Source organism: Bos taurus, chromosome 16 (genome assembly GCF_002263795.3).
Source record: "Bos taurus isolate L1 Dominette 01449 registration number 42190680 breed Hereford chromosome 16, ARS-UCD2.0, whole genome shotgun sequence".
Classification (NCBI taxonomy): Eukaryota; Metazoa; Chordata; class Mammalia; order Artiodactyla; family Bovidae; genus Bos; species Bos taurus.
In genome coordinates, this window is record NC_037343.1 from 30,853,305 (window position 1) to 30,866,705 (window position 13,401).

The 13,401-nt window shown below is 39.4% G+C and overlaps 1 protein-coding gene across 3 annotated transcripts in view; it reads left to right on the forward strand.

Moving 5' to 3' along the window:
- The window catches only part of SMYD3 (SET and MYND domain containing 3), a 739,679-nt gene that overhangs the window by 14,023 nt on the left and 712,255 nt on the right, over positions 1–13,401 (forward strand). Inside the window, exon 1 of one of the 3 annotated variants that reach the window (XM_059875538.1) lies at positions 11,771–13,133. Within the exon in view, the coding sequence (XP_059731521.1) occupies positions 13,120–13,133 (14 nt within the window). The 5' untranslated portion in view covers positions 11,771–13,119. 3 annotated transcript variants of the gene reach the window in all.

Consider the following 13,401-nt stretch of genomic DNA (forward strand, 5'->3'; position numbering starts at 1 on the left):
CTTGCTGAATGTGGTCTGTGAATCAGTAGCATCTCTATCAACTGGGAGCTTGTTAGCAATGCAGAGTTCTGTGCTACACCGCAGACTGACTGAATGAGAATATACATTTTCTGTATGTGACTTCAAGATATCTGTGTAACTTGTATTTACACTAAATTAAGACTGATTTCTGTAAGTTTTTTTAAACTTTTTAAGTTCTCAGCAATCCAATAATTGGATAAATATTACATTTGAGATTATTTTGGGGATTTTTATGATTTTTTTAACTTTTAAAGCTATATATACATCTAAAATTTTTGCAGGTTAATGTTTTAGATGATTTCTACTTTTTATTTGGGAGTTCTGCAGTCTTAATTAGATGTGATGCTCCCTCTGGTGGACAGTGGATGAAAAGCATGCAGACATTTTTCAGGATACTGAGGGGCTTGGTTTTCAGCTACTAAAGCTTAATATTGGGACTTCCCTGCTGGTCCAGTGGTTAAGAATCCTCCTTGCTAATGCAAGGGATGCAGGTTTGATTCCTGGTCAGGAAACGAAGATCCCACATGTGGTGGAGCAGCTAAGCTCATGTGCTGGCACGACTGAAATCGCACACCACAACTAAAGACTCTGTGTGCCACAAGGAAAGAGCCCACTGACACAGCAAAGATCACGAGTGCCGCAACTAAAGACCCAGTGCAGCCAAACATGAATAAGGAGTTCCCGACCCAGGGATTGAACCCTTGTCTCCTGCATTATAGGCAGATTCTTTACTGTCTGAAAGCCCAAAGAAATATTAAAAAAAAAAAATTATTTTCCCTGAGTGATCACCTTCATGACTCTCCCTTCCAAACTGTTCTCGACCTCTGACGTTTCCCATAATGTTTGTTTTGAATTTGAACCAAAAATACTCCAACCAGAATCAAATTTTGTCATAGATATCTATCTAAAACTCACCATAATGAAAGAGCACTGGCAAACTGATACGGTAACAGTGCCTTCTTTATTTTTTGGCCATGCCACGAGGCTTGTGGGATGTTAGTTCCTGGACCAAGGATTGAACCCGAGCCCTTGGCAGTGACAGTGTGGAGTCCCAACCACTGAGTCACCAGGGAATTCCCAACAGTGCCTTATTAATAATATTGATCATGTTATTCACATTGAAAGTCAAAAAATCTTGTCTGAAACTGGTAGTTGGATTTGTGATGATATGGGAGAAAAATTGTGCCTTTGATCTATTTATAATGGAATTTATTACTAGGAAATATTTTGTGCAATTAATCCCCCCCTAGCTTTTGCTATAATAATTACTTACTAGGATGAAAATAATTAATGTGACTGGTGCAGTGACCTTTTCTTCTATATCACATTCTGATCTTAGAACTCAAATGGTTGCTTTTCCAGGGGCATAGGTATATATCTGAACTGTTCCTTTTCAGTTCACCTGTGTGCCAAACACCTTAGACTTTTGTTTTAAAAGTAAACGTTGTCAAAACCATTACTTCACTTGTCTGAATCCAGTAAAAGATTGCCTTTTTAAAGTTAGCTTGTTGCCATTTTACTGTTTTACACATGGCCTATTCATGTTCAATTTAAAATACTTAAGGGCATTTATAGTCCTAGATTAATGTTGATTTTTATTCATTACTCTGATTGAAAATGATGATGTTATGAAGTTCTCTGGTTTGTTTTGTTGTTGTTAGCCATCAAGGCAAAAACAATGAGAGAAATCTCATAAGGGAATAAAGATAGATTGATAGATCAACAGATTTGGCTTCATGAAAGAACTGTCTTATAATGGGAAGCCAAGAAACTGAGGGAAATATTTGTAACACAGAAAGGCATATATCTTAAATATATAAAAATCATTCATAAATCAATAAGAGAACTGGGACCTCCCCCCTCTTTGTTTCAGTCTCTGTAAACAGTTGTCAGCCTCATATTTCTCTGAGAGATTTTCTGATTCACAGGTTCTCAACGTTGTCTACCCATTGGAAGCAGCTTTAAAAGAATACTGATGCATGGGTCCCACCCAGAGATTCTGTTTTATTTGGTTTAGAGTATGGTTTGAGCATAGAAATTTTAAGACTCTCCAGGTTTTTATAATGTTCCGTCTTGAGTTGACAACTACTCTCTTTTTCACCATAACTAACTCCCTTCTTTGCATCTTTAAATTCAAGGGCGAGGGTGAAATTGGCACAGCTGGGTTTAGTCAAGCTACTTAGGATACCATAAATAATTCTGCAGTTGAATTTCAAACTGCATATTTACATTAGCATGTTCTGTTCATATTTAAATAATCATCATATGTGGGACAAGCATATATGAAGTTGTGTTTTTAATTTGAATGGTTGTGATATTTCTCACAAATTAACTTCATGAGTATATAAAAATTTAATTCTTGTTGGCATTTTTCAACTACTGCATTTACTCTTGTTAAGAAATAGATGTTAATTAGATTGATATTGTACAGATGATCAAGAAAAGGATGCTTGGATATTTAGGAAACAGTTTCTCTGGACGTTTTTTTCGTTTTTGACTGTATGATATTAGATAGTTTAGGTACGGAAGACTTAACCATTTTACAGAAGACTTTCTTAAAGTCTATGAAACACTGGTGTTCACTCCTTGTAAAATTTACTTGTAGAATTTTAAAAAATATCCAGACGTCCGGGCCACATTTTTAAAGCCCTACAGGTAAGGCTGATGCCTAGGTAAGGCTGAACTGAGAACTTTTAGGAAACAGGGGCTGGGGGAGCGGAAAGACAAACAGATTAATAGTAAATAGATATAAGTGAAATAGATAATAGCTATGGGGTATAACTAATGGAGAGATGCATATAGATTCTATGTGTATCTGCTTAGTTGCTTCAGTCGTATCTGACTCTTTGTGACCCTATGGACTGTAGCCCACCAGGCTCCTCTTTCCATAGGATTCTCCAGGCAAGAATACTGGAGTGGGTTGTCATGCCCTCCTCCAGGGGATCTTTCTGACCCAGGGATCGACCCTGTGTCTCTTATGTCTTCAGCATTGGCAGGCGGGTTCTTTACCACCAGCGCCACCTGGGAAGTCCATGGATTCTGTAGCAGATCATTTTGACTATATTGGAATGTTATTTGTATGGAAGGTTATAGTGAATAAGGTTGGAATAGATTCTGGAATACAGAAGGCCTTGATGGTCAGGCTAAATAATTTGAACTTTATTTTGTAGGTATTGAGGAACTCATAAAGATTTTTGAGTAGCAATATGAAATGTACAAATGTTGAGAAGACTTGTGCAGGAGAACTGGTTTGGTGAATGTGACTGGGGAGAGGTGTGGGAAGACTGAAGATGGGGATTCCAGTTCAGAGAAAATTTCCTTTACTTGGGTATGAAGTAATGAAGGCCTAAGTTAGGGGGGTGTTAGAGAGCCTGGCAATAAAACAGGTCCTTTTGAGAGAAGAGTTGATACAGTTCATTGACTGACTGTCAGGCGAGGGAGAAGTAAAAGATGAATGCAGGTTTTGGGCTTTAATTGTTGGAATAATGACACTAGGCAATGATAGTGGTGCTATTTGAAGTCATTGGTGTGGCTGAGATCCCCAGGTAATAAGTTACTGAACAAAAGATAGCACTGTTGAGGACCAAGCTTAAGAAAAATCAGTTGTCAGAGCTGGGAGACAAGAGAAGGCTATTAAATAAGGTAATAGTGCCCTTTTGAGGGGCTTAGGTTTTACTGTCTATGTAACATAAGTGATTTAATTCTCTGAGCCTCAATTTTACTTTTTTTGAAATGAAGGGGGCTAGAAATGAAGGGATTGAATGATTTCTAACATCCTTTTGAAACTCTTCTACCGTTCTTGAGATCATTCCTGTATTTGTTGCCTCTTCCTCCTTTTTTTTTTTTTTGTAACAGCTTTGTTGAAATATAATTCTTATACCATATCATATATTCAGTGATATAACATAAAAGACCATTTTTTCCATTTTTAACTGTATAATTCATTGGCATTAAGTATGTCGAAATGTTACGCAACCATCTCCACAATTGTAGCACATTTTCAACACCCCCAAAAGAAACCCTGTACCTTAAGCCTATCTTCTACTCTAAACAAACAGAGGAAAACCTTAAGATTTAAACCCTTGAATTCATCTTGTTTTCCACCTGCCTTGAAACCAAATGAGTTCACAGCCACCTAGAAATCACTTTCAGTTCAAATCAGCTCCTTGCCATTTTGACCCACTAGGTGGCAGTGTGGGAACACCAGGTAGGAAACGTGACTGGAGGACTATATCTCTGTTTCCGTTTCTACACAGCTACAACAGGCACTAACTACAGTTACATCTATTTGTGGTAGTAGGTGTAGTTGTTATGCAGGCACCCTCAGAGGACTGAAAGTCTCCCACCTGAAGACTTTGCTAATGCCGAATACTGTCTTTACCAGTCGACCATATTTCCAGTCACCTAAACCTATCTTCCGGAGAAGGCAATGGCACCCCACTCCAGTACTCTTGCCTGGAAAATCCCATGGACCGTGGAGCCTGGTAGGCTGCAGTCCATGGGGTCGCTAAGTGTCGGACACGACTGAGCGACTTCACTTTGACTTTTCACTTTCATGCATTGGAGAAGGGAATGGCAACCCACTCCAGTGTTCTTGCCTGGAGAATCCCAGGGACAGGGGAGCCTGGTGGGCTGCCGTCTCTGGGGTCGCACAGAGTCGGACACGACTGAAGCGACTTAGCAGCAGCAAACCTGTCTTCACAGTCCCATCTGGTTTCTGTGCATCATTTGTTAAGTGCAGTGCCTCCTTTATCATTTTCATTGCTCTGTATCTTGGAATCCTGTTCAGTCTTCAAGCCAGATTTTTCATTTTAGCTTTTGGCCCCAGTAATTCCTTGGGTCTTTTTTCACCTTTCCCATTGCTTTTCCTTCTTTCTCCCAGTCATGAAAATCCTCTGCGATAGTGATTCTTGACTTTGCTCTAGGAACCACCTGGGGAGCTTTAAAACATCCTGTGATGCTCAAGCTACACTCAAGATCTGTTAAATCAGAACCTTTGGAATTGGAACCCAGACATCATTATTGTTTTATCTCTAAATTGCCTACTAAATATTTTTGTCTTCCTATATCTTTTATACAGTCTATGAGAAATGAGCTAATTTAACTAGATCCACTCTAAGATCATAATATTTCAGTATTCCTAGCGATGTATGTCTTGCTTTTTTTTCTTCTTTGTCTGTTACTAGTTCTTTTCATTCTTATCTGAAAATGTCTCTTTCTTTCGTGCGTTCCCGCTGCCTCTGGCTTAGTACAGGCTCCTGTCTTTGTCAGTGCCCCCTCTACCCAAAGACTACCAGGAAAATACGAGCCATTGAACGAAGTGGGGTTTATTAATTCATTTCAATGAGAAAACTCACAGACCGTGGGGGAATTGTGGGGTGTCACAGAGGATGTTGGAAGGGATTTGTTGTAGGATTTGGCTTGTGTTAAGTGATTTGGAGAGGGCTCAAGGAAGTAAGACTTTGCTCGGAGTTGGATGCTGTCAAGAAGCAGGGCGATTCAGTGATTTAAATCTTACCTAGAAGGCTGCTGCTAAGTCGCTTCAGTCGTGTCCGACTCTGTGCGACCCCATAGACGGCAGCCCACCAGGCTCCTCCGTCCCTGGGATTCTCCAGGCCAGAACACTGAAGCGGGTTGCCATTTCCTTCTCCAATGCATGAAAGTGAAAAGTGAAAGGGAAGTCACTCAGTCGTGTCCAAGTCTTAGCGACCCCGTGGACTGCAGCCTACCAGGCTCCTCCGTCCATGGGATTTTCCAGGCAAGAGTACTGGAGTGGGGTGCCATCGCCTTCTCCGACCTAGAAGGCAGGAGGAATGAATTGAGGCTACAACTATGACTGATAAAGAAGCTACAGTCACCTGTGTTAGCCAGGATGGGGAATGTTTGATCATTTTTGTGGCTTGGACATTGTTCATGTTTTGTGTTCATGGTTTTGGAGAGGTCTTTTTTATTTTATTTTTTTGTCTTGATCCATCTTTGCCACAGAATAGCTTTGTCTGACGATGATGCTTGTGGAATTACCTTCAACAGGGGAACGCCACCCACTAGCTAAGAGTGTCGGGCAGCTCCTAGCACTGTGTCTACAGCCAACACCTGAGACATTGTCCTTATACTTTGAAATTTTCTCCTTCCCTTAATTAGCCAAAGCTGATAGTGCCAGGCTGGCTCTGACAGTGAGGGGCAGCTTCTTTCTAGAGCAGTTTCTTAGACAATTGTATCTTTTTATAGATCTTCCCTCTTTTGGTTTGTTCTGTGCAGTACTGATATAATCAGATCAGATCAGATCAGTCACTCATTCATGTCCGACTCTTTGCGACCCCGTGAATTGCAGCATGCCAGGCCTCCCTGTCCATCACCAACTCTTGGAGTTCACTCAGACTCATGTCCATCGAGTCAGTGATGCCATCCAGCCATCTCATCCTCTGTCCCCTTTTCCTCTTGCCCCCAATCCCTCCCAGCATCAGAGTCTTTTCCAATGAGTCACTCTTCGCATCAGGTGGCCAAAGTGCTGGAGTTTCAGCTTTAGCATCATTCCTTCCAAAGAAATCCCAGGGCTGATCTCCTTCAGAATGGACTGGTTGGATCTCCTTGCAGTCCAAGGGACTCTCAAGAGTCTTCTCCAACACCACAGTTCAAAAGCATCAATTCTTCGGCGCTCAGCCTTCTTCACAGTCCAACTCTCACATCCATACATGACCACAGGAAAAACCATAGCCTTGACCAGACGAACCTTTGTTGGCAAAGTAATGTCTCTGCTTTTGAATATGCTATCTAGGTTGGTCATAACTTTCCTTCCAAGAAGTAAGCGTCTTTTAATTTCATGGCTGCAGTCACCATCTGTAGTGATTTTGGAGCCCAGAAAAATAAAGTCTGACACTGTTTCTACTGTTTCCCCATCTATTTCCCATGAAGCGATGGGACCGGATGCCATGATCTTTGTTTTCTGAATGTTGAGCTTTAAGCCAACTTTTTCACTCTCCTCTTTCACTTGCATCAAGAGGCTTTTTAGTTCCTCTTCACTTTCTGCCATAAGGGTGGTATCATCTGCATATCTGAGGTTATTGATATTTCTCCCGGCAATCTTGATTCCAGCTTGTGTTTCTTCCAGTCCAGCGTTTCTCATGATGTACTCTGCATATAAGTTAAATAAGCAGGGTGACAATATACAGCCTTGACGTACTCCTTTTCCTGTTTGGTACCAGTCTGTTGTTCCATGTCCAGTTCTAACTGTTGCTTCCTGACCTGCATACAAATTTCTCAAGAGGCAGATCAGGTGGTCTGGTATTCCCATCTCTTTCAGAATTTTCCACAGTTAATTGTGATCCACACACAGTCAAAGGCTTTGGCATAGTCAATAAAGCAGAAATAGATGCCTTTCTGGAACTCTCTTGCTTTTTCCATGATCCAGCGGATGTTGGCAATTTGATCTCTGGTTCCTCTGCCTTTCCTAAAACCAGCTTGAACATCAGGAAGTTCACGGTTCACGTATTGCTGAAGCCTGGCTTGGAGAATTTTGAGCATTACTTTACTAGCGTGTGAGATGAGTGCAATTGTGCGGTAGTTTGAGCATTCTTTGGCATTGCCTTTCTTTGGGATTGGAATGAAAACTGACCTTTTCCAGTCCTGTGGCCACTGCTGAGTTTTCCAATTTTGCTGGCACATTGAGTGCAGCACTTTCACAGCATCATCTTTCAGGATTTGGAATAGCTCAACTGGAATTCTATCACCTCCACTAGCTTTGTTTGTAGTGATGCTTTCTAAGGCCTACTTGACTTCACATTCCAGGATATCTGGCTCTAGGTCATTGATTACACCATCGTGATTATTTGGGTTGTGAAGATCTTTTTTGTACAGTTCTTCTGTGTATTCTTACCATCTCTTCTTAATATCTTCTGCTTCTGTTAGGTCCATACCATTTCTGTCCTTTATCGAGCCCATCTTTGCATGAAATGTTCCTTTGGTATCTCTGATTTTCTTGAAGAGATCCCTAGTCTTTCCCATTCTGTTGTTTTCCTCTATTTCTTTGCATTGATCACTGAAGAAGGCTTTCTTATCTCTTCTTGCTATTCTTTGGAACTCTGCATTCAGATGTTTATGTCTTTCCTTTTCTCCTTTGCTTTTCGCTTCTCTTCTTTTCACAGCTATTTGTAAGGCCTCCCCAGACAGCCATTTTGCTTTTTTGCATTTCTTTTCCATGGGGATGGCCTTGATCCCTGTCTCCTGTACAATGTCATGAACCTCATTCCATAGCTCATCAGGCACTCTATCTATCAGATCTAGACCCTTAAATCTATTTCTCACTTCCACTGTATAATCATAAGGGATTTGATTTAGGTCATACCTGAATGGCCTAGTGGTTTTCCCTAAATGTCCCTTCAGTGACTGATTCTTAGCTCTCTCAGATTAGCAAGTGGTCCTGTCTTATCTGGCCCATCTCTGTTCAGCCTTACCTCTCAGTGTACCTTCTAGTTATGGGAGTTGAGGGAAGTGACTTCCTGCTCTGAACTTTGCCTTCTTCACCTTGAACGCTACCTCTCAGGTATGCTTAGAATTAAGAGAGATAACATGTGTGAAAGTATTTGGTATGGAAGAGGTGTTCATACTTACTGTTCTTGCTCTGCTTCTCACTGATTTCCTTCATTGATCTGCGGTAGTAGGTAATATTACATACTTTAGTTCCTAATTTGGTTCTTACTAGATTTTATTTCCCATTTGGTTTTAGCCTCCTTGAGGACAAGGATGTAGTCTTATTTTCCTGTGAATTTCCAGGGCCTGGCACAGTACTGAGCACACAGGGATGCTTGATAAGCATTTCAGTTTCTGAGATTTACAGGGTTATCAGAGCACTATGTCTACAGCCAGCTCCTGAGACGTTTTCCTTGTACTTTGAAACTTTCTCCTTCCTTTAATTAATTAATATGCTCTATCAGTTGGTACTACCAGTTAAGAGAGCTAGTATACATTGGGCCACAGGCTGAATTCTTTTTATCAAAATTATAATTCTGTGTAATCACCAAGAAGTTTATATCAAAATAAATTTTAATAGGTGAGTATTTAATTTACCTGTTAAAGATGACTGAAAGTTCAAAGAAAGTAAATTTTAAACATAGATAACTTCATACCAAAGTACTTTTGCTCTCTGCCTCAGCCTACGTGTAGTCAGCTACAGAGATAATTTTAATTTTTTTAAAAAATTGAAGTATAGTTGATTTACACGTTGTGCCAATCTCTGCTGTATAGCAAAGTGACTCAGTTATGCACATATAGACATTCTTTTTATAGAGATAATTTTAAATAATTATTTAATAGTGTATAATTTTTAGTGTTGATCTTTCATGTCTCTGTGTCTTTGAGTGACACAAGATAATGAAACTCTCTGATTTCCTATTATTTTTATTTTTTAATGCTTTTAAGAATATTTGATTTTCAGCTTCTTTACTTTATTCTCACGTTGCTGTCTAATACAGCAAATTTCTCTTCTGTCCTTTTTCTTTCTCTCTAGTTGTTTAAGTTTTGGTCTTCTGTCCTTTTTCTTTCTCTTTAGCTGTTTAATTTTGGGCATCTTAACCCCTGGACTTTTGTTTCCTCATTCATAAAGTAAGGATAATATCTATGTCGTGTGATCTTTATGAAGGTTAAGTGAAAGAACACATCTGAGAGTACCTAGTATAATGCCTGGAATATTGCTGTTTCTCAAAGCATGACCCACAACCATCAGAATAAGTTGGCAGTGGGCTTATTTTAAAATTTGTTTTTCTGTGTTTCTCAGAATATCTACTATTTTAGGCACACTAGTGTACATTCTTACTAGACTACCTGGGTGGTGTTGGTATGCAGCAAATTTTAAGACTTGCTTACCTGCAGGATAAGAACACATTCCCTATGGAATCTGTCTTTTTGTCTACTTTGTCTTATTGGCACTGAAATTTGAGACTACTGGGGTGAAATAAATATTACTTGAATGTGAATAGTTGCAGCATATCTCAGTAACAGCCTGATTAAAGTTTTTACTATTGTTTTCTATGCTTAGCTCTGACGTTTTTCTTGGCAAACTTCACTTTTATCTGTCTTAACTTTGCTTTTTGATTGATTTTCTTGAACCTGACCTTTTAATATTGGAGATCTATAGTAAGATCTTCTCTTGTCTTTAGTTAAGATATACAACTCGAGCTAGCAGATGATTCTAGAAGCCTACTTTAGACTTGTAAGAACTGTCTTTAGTCATTAATTTATCAGTCACAGAATGAGTAACTTGATTTAAATATAACTTGGAGCCCACCCCTGAATGAGCAGGATTTAGTGAGCAGTGCATTTTTGGATGGTCAATTTATTGACAGGTCAAATGATTCATGTACTGGGCATTGGAAATGGAAAAGCATAGTAAGTGGCAGCTATATTAGAAACTGAGCTTAGTTTTCTACAGCAGATTGACACCTTCTGAAACTCTTTTTCTTGTATTTTGAAGCATTTCCTATTTTTAACTTTTTCTTAATGTAGATCAACAGATTATTCAATTAGTCAGTTTGTTTAAGTGTTACTCTCTTTTCCATGTACTCATAGCATATATCTTTTATTCTGTGTACTACGTTGTATTTTAGTTAATTATTTGAACTTATATTTATTATATAATTTTCTGTCTCCCCTGGAATCTCTGATTGCAGGATCTATGTCTTTTAGTACTGCCAATATATACCGATTCTGATGGTTCTTCCTCATATAAATTAAATTTCTCAGTATAGTTTTCAACCTTATTTTCTGTATTTTCCATTAGTACAGGTAAATAATTTTATTTTCCTATCTTGGAGACTGTGATCCTCTGCCTTCCTTCTAGGTCCCGCAGCCATCCTTTTTGAAGAGTGTTAACGTTCCTTCTCCTTTCTTTCAATGATGTCATTTGGAGAACAGCACATTGTTTTGTCTTTAAGGCTTTTGATCATGGATGAGAATGAGTGTGATGTGTAGACTCCTTTTGGGGGGAGCCATTACTCTTTTTAGGGAAGCAGTTACTCTTTTTTGAGATTTGTTTTTAATATTTATTAACCTGTTTGTCTACGTGTTGTGGTAAAAAAAATTGCTCTGTACTTGGAATAAGAAGACTTAGGTTTGAGTCCTTCTTCTGTTACTTGTCAGATTTGTGACCTTTCACTTGCCTCATCTAATCAGATGATAGTTCCTATCTGTATCCATGGCATTATAGTGAAGATCAATTTATTATAGTATATATTTGTGTATATATATATATATATAGTATAGTATATATTTGGTATATATTATATACCAAAGGACTATGTAAATGTGGTATATTATCAAAATCATCACTCACATCCCTGAAGGAGCTTTTAAAAAAACGGAAGGTCAGTTAATCTAGAGATGGAATTGGGTTTTTCTGTTTTTGGCTGAAGCATTCAGAAGTTGGTGTAGTTACTTGTAGGTGAATGTCACCTATAATGTCTTTTGGATAATGAATCTGTTATTACTCATTCTAGAGGAATTGCAACCTGTTAATACTTATGTCATACCTGTTAAGGAGCTTTGTTATCAGATACATTCTGGTTCAGGTTCTGGTTTTGCCATTTACTGGAATTTTCCCTGATGCTCAGCAGGAAAGAATCTGCCTGTAATGCGGGAGATGTGGGTTTGATCCCTGGGTCGGGAAGATCCCCGGGTAAAGAAAACGGCAACCCATTCCAATATTCCTGCTTGGAAAATCCCAGGGACAGAGGAGCCTGGCAGTCCATAAATTCGCAAAGAGTTGGAGACAACTTATTGACTAAACAACAACAACAAAAATGCCATTTATTAATTGTATGAACCTGAAAAATTACTTGCTAAACCCAGTTTCTTCATTGATAAATAGGGTTAATAGTAATAATAATAACAATAACAACAGTACCTACCTTATGAGGTTGCTGAAAGAAATAAATGAGAAAACCTATGATAAAGTATCCAGCATCAGGTGCAATGCCTAAGATATTATTTGTGATTGATAAGTAAATAGTAATAGTGATAGATGGTACCACCCTTATGGCAGAAAGCGAAGAGGAACTAAAGAGCTTCTTGATGAAGGTGAAAACTCAACATTCAAAAAACGAAGATCATGGCATCTGGTCCCATCACTTCATGGCAAATAGATGGGGAAACAATGCCAACAGTGACAGACTTTATTTTCTTGGGCTCCAAAACCACTGCAGATGGTGACTGCAGCCATGAAACTAAAAGATGCTTGCTTCTTGGAAGAAAAGCTATGACTAACCTAGATGGCCTATTAAAAAGCAGAGACATCACTTTGCCAACAAAGGTCTGTATAGTCAAAGCTATGGTTTTTCCAGTAGTCATGTACAGATATGAGAGTTGGACCATAAAGAAAGCTGAACGCCGAAGAATTGATGCTTTTGAACTGTGGTGTTGGAGAAGACTCTTGAGAGTCCCTTGGACTGCAAGGAGATCCAACCAGTCCATCCTAAAGGAAATCAACCCTAAGTATTAATTGGAAGGACTGATGCTGAAGCTGAAGCTCCAATACTTTAGCCACCTGATGCGAAGAGCCGACTCATTGGAAAAGACCCTGATGCTGTGAGGGATAGAAGGCAGGAGGAGAAGGGGACGACAGAGGATGAGATGGCTGGATGGCATCATCAACTCAATGGACGTGAGTTTGAGCAAGCTGCAGGAGATGGTGAAAGACAGGGAGGCCTGGTGTGTTGCAGTCCACGGGGTCGCAAAGAATCAGACACACTGAGAGACTGAACAATAACAAAATGGTGATAGTAAGTATAGAGGATGATGATATTTAACACTTTTAGAGTACTTGCCATGTCAGGAACAATGCCAAGGGTTTCAACGTGCATTATCTTATATAATCTCACAAAATCTCCTGAGGTCTCTGTGAAAGTGTTAATCACTCAGTCGTGTCTGACTCTTTGTGACCTCATGAACTGTAGCCTGCCAGGCTCCTCTGCCCATGGAATTCTCCAGGCAAGAATACTAGAATGGGCTGCCATTCCCTTCTCCCCGGGATCTTCCCTACCCAGGGAATCCAGCTCGCCATCTCCCGCATTGTAGGCAGATTGTTTACTGTCTGAGCCACCAGGGAAGCCCATGAGGCCCATGAGGTAGGTATTCTTATTATTCCCATTTTATAGATGAGGGAACTAAAATTTAGATAAGTTTTAACTTGCCCTAGGCATCCAGCTAATGCTATTATTCCTGAAGTCAGACCCCATGAACTTTATTACTAATTAAGCTTTTCTTTCCTGTTTGAAACTTGTCAGATGTCAACAGTAATTATACATTCTGTGATGTAATAAAATCGACGATAATCTGTCTCAGAGATTAGGGAAAATTCTACAGACAAGAGTGAATATATAAAACCCTTTCTTG